This window comes from Corvus moneduloides, chromosome 1 (assembly GCF_009650955.1).
Source record: "Corvus moneduloides isolate bCorMon1 chromosome 1, bCorMon1.pri, whole genome shotgun sequence".
In the NCBI taxonomy this organism is placed as follows: domain Eukaryota; kingdom Metazoa; phylum Chordata; class Aves; order Passeriformes; family Corvidae; genus Corvus; species Corvus moneduloides.
The window spans coordinates 106048484-106054992 of record NC_045476.1 but is presented as its reverse complement, the minus strand read 5'-3'; the positions used below and the strand labels follow the sequence as shown (position 1 = coordinate 106054992).

General features: G+C 36.6%; 1 protein-coding gene across 1 annotated transcript in view; it reads right to left on the bottom strand.

The window, feature by feature from the left end:
- Nucleotides 1–2023: 2023 nt before the first annotated feature.
- The window catches only part of TMX3 (thioredoxin related transmembrane protein 3), a 33634-nt gene continuing 29148 nt past the window's right edge, over nucleotides 2024–6509 (bottom strand). Inside the window, exons 14-15 of the mRNA XM_032121156.1 lie at nucleotides 6438–6506; nucleotides 2024–5059 (exon numbers count right to left, since the gene is read on the bottom strand). Of these exons, the coding sequence (XP_031977047.1) occupies nucleotides 4793–5059; nucleotides 6438–6506 (336 nt within the window). The 3' untranslated portion in view covers nucleotides 2024–4792. The remainder of the gene's footprint in view (nucleotides 5060–6437; nucleotides 6507–6509) is intronic.

Genomic DNA, 6509 nt, shown 5'->3' with positions numbered 1-6509 from the left:
AAAGCTTTAACAGTCTATGAACTAGCACATTGTCTATTTTGGATTAAGAATTAATGTTTACTCTTCAAGTAAAAAGAATAAAATTGCAGCCACTATTGCAATATATGTGTTTTTTTAAAATTTATAAAAACCCAAAGCACTTCTTTAAGATGAAAATAGATATCCTACATTATTGATTAGATCTTTAATTCCTGAAAGCATTAAGACTACAAGTTGCCACCTTAGCAAAAGTTTAAGTATGCTACAAAGTGTCATTCCTTTAAATTAGCAGTGTAGCAACCTAAGACAAACCAGAGCTGGGGTTTGGCTCTTGATTTGAACAAAGGATGACCATTGAAGTATCTTATTTTGAATGACTTGGGGTGTACATTGCTGTGGAGAAACAGCAAAAACTTTCACAAATAATCTTGATTTGGTAGTAATGCTACTTGCTGTATGGCAGGCAAATTTACCAGCCAAAGGCTCTCTGTACAGGAAGCAGAGAATAGAAAATTTCTTTTGGAAGGACTTCCATGCATACCAGTTGGAGTTTGTGTTAAACATAGCTCATCCACCCAAAGCACGAGACAGTGGTATGGTAATACATGGCCCTGCTCCATTCTTTTCTCCCATTCCCATTCCTTCTGTCTACTCATTTTCATCCCCTTCATGTGTCAGCTGTAGAGCTTAGCAAAGCTTCCATCTCTTAAATCAAGACAGCCTAAACCACCCACTGTTTTGGTCAGGACAGTCATCAACCCAGATGAAGACTACGCCAACCGTGCAACTGAGCTACAAAGCAATTCTATTCCTCTTATTAGTATCACCTTAGAGGTTTCCTTGCTTCTCTTCAAAGGCTTTATTGTTAAAAGCCACAATTCTCCATTCAAAAATGCTTTATGTAAAATACTTGCAATCTGTGTATCCTTGCTAGGCAACTGCATTTTTCAATTCCTTAGTGTATAAGCAGAAGGAAGTTTGCTAGCAACAGGAGAATTCACATCAGCTGCTAAATGGTGCTTTATGTCAGTAAACTGTATACAAGATAGTCACAGCAATCTTTTAAAATGGTTAAAATTTCAGAAATCAGAGAATTGTTTCAGGAACATGTACACTGCCTAGGCAGCTTAGGAAAACCTCCCAGGAGCCCAACAAAGCATTCAGCACAATACTGTCAAAATTGTCTATGTTGGTTCTAGCAATATGAGGTGCCACAGCTCTGTGTGATTCGATCTGTTAGAGATGTGCTCAGTGACAAGAACAAAACTGCAGAAAGCGGCTTTGCTCCCCGAGAAGATTTGAGAGCCAGTATCAGTCTGCCACAGGATAATACAGCCTGAAACATCCGTAGTCTCAGTAGATTTCAACAGCTTAAGGGAAATACATTCTGGTTTCGCAGCCTTTTCACTGACTTGAGCTTTTGGCTGTCAACAGAACAATTCTCTACCCTCGCACTCCTCCAAATACAATCGCTTCTCCAAACATGCTGACAGAGGAGGAACAGGGTAAGTTAGTTCTGGACCAAAATAGAGCAAGCTAAACCTTTTGCTTAAGTACTTCATGAGAATTAACCACTTTTGTGCCATCTTCATCACATCAGATGTCTGAGAGTGCCATCCTCCCATCCTTTAAGCAGCAAGCACCACAGTGTGGACAAGGGCTGTTAAAACAGCCCAGCTAAACAATGAAGCAGCATGAGACTGTGCACGTCCAAGTGCCAAGACTACTCAAGTGCTTCCAGAAGGAAATGTAAGCTAGGACAGGCTGACTCAGCTTCCCTTTACTACAGAAACTCCTGTAGGTCTGGTACTTTAAAATCTCTTTTTTGGAAATTCATTTGTGTTACACTGCCAGAGTGCTCACTAAATCACAGACAAGCAAATATTAACTCTTACCTCTAGAAACTATTTTCAAACTACTGCAAAGTACCAGCCGCATTTCTGCACTGCATGACTCGGGGCCTAAAGTATACTTACAACAAACATCCTCCTACACGACATGTAACATCTAAGCTTGACACTGTAAATTAAGCAAAGGAAACAAGCTCTTTTAAATCCTTTTTATTACAGAAAAACAAAAGGCTTACACGTGACTTAAAAAAAAGCAGCATTATTTTATGAATCCAAAGTTATTACAGTGAAGTTGCTTTAAGAAACCTCTAGAGACTGAAGAAAAGAAATAAAATGCCCCTCCTCAGACAGCATTCTAGATTACTTATGTGACTACAGCAAACACCTTAATTTCACATCACTTCTGACACCCAGTATATGACTTGTCCACCTTTCTTCTCCCCATAACTTGTTCAGTGTAGCTGGGGGAAGGATTTGATGAAAACGGCAGTACATTTCAAGTCTAATCTTCAACAGTTCAGTACACATCTGATGGACATTAGAGTTCAGAAGTGACCAGCATACAGGCTGCATACAGGCCTTCCTCTTACTAACTCCAGCTATTAAGTGCTACAGTTTGAACAGATCCCAGTGTGATCCGTTTCTTCTACAGTATTTATCCTTATTCAGGTCCACATCTCAGAAGATTTCCCAGCAAGTTAACTGGCTACTACTGATTATAAACACAAAAATAACCACAAAAAAAGAATGTTCCATGTTGAAACAGTTCTTAGGAGTGCAGCAGAACTCAGGTATTTTTTCCTTTTCATTGCATTCCAAAGAAGGAACAGCACCGTTCCAGTGACCACTTCAGGTTTTTTTATTAAGTCAAAAGCTGCAGGTTTCCAGCCTGAGCCAACATTAAATACACAACTGATCTGTACTGAAATCTTAAAAAAAGAGACAAAAAAAAATATTACTGCCTTAATAGTCCTAGATTTTGACTATCAGCACTGAGTTGTGCAGAAGTCCAAAGAAATTTACAGGTTTTTCGTTAAGTGATTTTTAAAATTTTTTTCAAAAAACAACTTGGCAGCTCAATACCATTTAAAAAAAGAAAACCCCTTTCTAAACACCTATTCCTCATGTATATGCTAAACCTACACCTCTCAAAGGTTCTACCAAAAAAATAAAACATCAACAAAAAGCAAGAAAACTCCAGCCACTATGTACAACTGGCTATAGTGAAAAAAATGAAAAAAAGGCAATCATAAGACAGAAAACAGAGGAAAAAAAAAAAAGGGAAAAAATATATCAGATACCTGCTACTCAGTGTTCTATGACCTCATTTTTTCTCTCTCCTCTCAAATGGAAAAAGTTTGGATTCATAATCAGACATGGAATCTTTCCCCAAAAACTTCCTGATCTCTCTACATGTTGTTTATACTGTTTGATAACCAAAATCTTTCAAGTCAGAGATCTATTTAAGGTACTGTCCGTGCCAACATGAAGCCAGTTGTTACCAAGCTACTTAAACAGAAGAAACAAGTTTCTTTCCCACACGGAAAAAGGATGCAATACATTTTCCCTGGCTACAATTCTACAGCATCACCAAATTTATGCAAACATAGAACTTGTCTATTTAAGCTTACTCATGGTTTTTATTTAAAATTCCTTAATTTAGTGGTATAGCATAGCAATTTCTTACGTGATCAAGCTGCCTCATAAGGAGGACATCATATTTTGTATTATACAGTAATACAGCCTTAAAAAAAAAAAAAAAAAAAAAAAGAGAGAAAAAAAAGGAAAAACACCAGCATGAATAGTTTGAGGAGGAGCAATAAAAGTTTTGTTTTTGTGGTACTTTCCATGATATCAATGCCAAAGGCTGCTTTATAGCTTATCCTTGAGGAGCTTTAGCCCTGGACACAAATTAGTCCTTTTTGCAGTCACGGGTTTGCAATAAAAGTGGCTTTTATGATGAAACAGGTAACAAAAATGCTTTACACTGATCAATCTCTGTCAATATTAATATTAAGCTCCATTAACTCCCTCCTTCAGAGTAGGTAACAGCCTCAAATGAAACTACCTACCTCAAAGATGTATAACAATCTCAAGTAAACACTGTAAAATAAATTTACACCATTCAAAAAGCTTGTCATTAGAGAGTTATACAAATAGTCATATTTATGTCTTCCTTTATCGAGCTGTGCTGCAGATTCAGAAAACTTACAGATCTTTTGCACTCTAAGTGTGCAAGCACTCACAGAAAATAATTAACAGGCAATCACATTCTAAAATGTTTTTAACATAATTTTCCAATATTTCTAGCTGCTAAAGCACTAATAAACACTTAACTTAGCATTTAATTCCCACATCCTGTATCTAGTAAACATTCTTGACTGCCAATAATTATATTATTACATGGTAGAACGGTCCTCCAATTCCCAACAATTTACATTTAATTTGAGGAAATAGGAAAGTTTGTTGGTTTTGGTTTTTCCCCCCATAATAATGTGCAACAGGTAGAACATGTGACTTCTTAGAAAACTTATAAGTTGTCTTTAGCTATCAGGCTCTGAAACACTTTACAGCTCTCTTAACCTCTTCTCGTTATCAGCTTTAACTTTATATGAATGAGTGCATAGCTGTGCTGTATTAGTAGCAGTTCATCACATATAGTAAGGTCAAGTAACATCATCTCACTGTTCTGAACTGGAAATGAACAATCCAAAACTCTTACAAAAATGGTGTAGAACTGTACCTGAAAATTTCTTCAGTTTAAATTGCTCTTTGTTAATCTACTAAGGACAATTAAGAGAACATCCATTTTTTTTTTCTGTCAATTTCTGAGAAAATTTGAATACATGCAAGTCAAAACTACCATAATGCAGATAAAACTGTCCTCTTTCATGAAGATAATCAATAAACTGCCAATAAATAAGTCTGTTTGGAAATTCTAGAGAATTCTCTTCCTAAACAAGTCAGTCTTTTTTCTTTTCCATTATGTCTTTCTGTTTAAGCTCTCCATCTGAAAGTTCTGTGTATTTTCCATTCTTTTCCTCCTCTTGTTCTTCCTCACTGCCTTCATCTGTGAGCTCCCGATCATCACTTTCCTTTTTAGCTCCCTCATGCTCAAATACCTCTCCCTCTGTATCAGCTGTGCAGATTCCATAACACATGATGCTGATGACCCCCAAGGGCAACCCAAAGAGAAAGCATCCCAGCAGTGGTGAACTCTTGAACACAGACTGTTGAAATAGAAAGTAAAAACCACTTTCAGTGAATATACACAGTTACTGCATTACTTCTCTTATCACTCTGTGTATTTATTCAAAAAACATCCAAAATAAGAATCAGTGTCTTTTAGAGGAATCATGGAATCAGCTAGGTTGGAAAAGACCTTTGAGATCATCAAGTCCAACCTATGGCATAAAACCACCAACAAGACCACAGCACTAAGTGCCACATCCAGTCTTTTATTAAACACCTCCAGGGATGGTGAACCCTACCACCTCCCTGAGCAGCCCATTCTGATACACAGTCACCCTTTCTGTCAAGAACTTCTTCCTAATGTCCAGCCTAAACCTTCCCTGACAGAGACTGTGTCCTCTTGTCCTAATGGATGGGTTATTTTGGTTTTTCTGCTTGTTTGGTTTGGGTTTTGGGTTTTATTATGGTTGTTGCTTTGTGGGGTTCTTTTTATTAGGTTTGTTTGGTTGGTTTCTTCCACAAAAATGGCAAGGAGCCCCCAACTTTAACAATTTCTATTATGAGTTCATAAAAAATGACACTGAAGTTCAAATATTACAATATTGCATTGGGATAGTTAATGTTTACACACCAACTGCATATCCTACGCATTCTTTGAAGCTTTAAAAACAGTTGTTCCAAGGGTGTTAAAAAACACTTTAAAAAAAAAAAGTCGTCTCTTACTTGTCTCATTCTCAAAAATTAGTCTGCAAAGGAAGTTGAGAGAACTTCCTGTTGAGGAGTAGCTTAATGGCACAGGAAGAAGGACGTATGGTTTCAGAAACTGGTGGCTAAACATTTCACTTTCACAGAAATTTGGAAGCCACTCATTTAGAAACAAGTGAGTTTCAATTTAAATTCACACTACAGGTTTATTTGCTGGTGCAGGACGAGTGCAGAAATGGATTTGTGTACATCTTCCCAACAAAATTTTGTTAAGCATAATTAACCTATGAGAAAGACGACAAAAATGTTTGCTTTAAAACTACATAAAGAGTAGTATTTAATCCCCTTATGCTCTAACTAATTAGACCAAAAATGTAACATTCCTCAGAACAGTGAAGTGGTACCAGTTTCAGGAAAGGATGTCAAAAGGGTCAAGGAAAATATCTTGAATTCTCTCTGTTCTGTCCCTTAAAATACATGTCAGGTATACAGAAAAGCAGTGAAAAATGAAGCAACTAAGTTATGTTGTATATTTATCACACATATTATTAAAAAATTTAATCAAGAAGTTCATTTGTCTTAAACCTATACATATACCTACAATATATACAATATAAAACAACTCATACAATATATTTTTAAAACCCTCTAAAAGTATTTGTATCCCGATTGGCAAGGGCACCATCTAATTCAATGAAAAATAAAACTTACCACTATAGTAGACTTGGCATCATAGATTATTCTCTTGATTCGTTGCAGAAGTCCATCACCACCCTGTGCCTG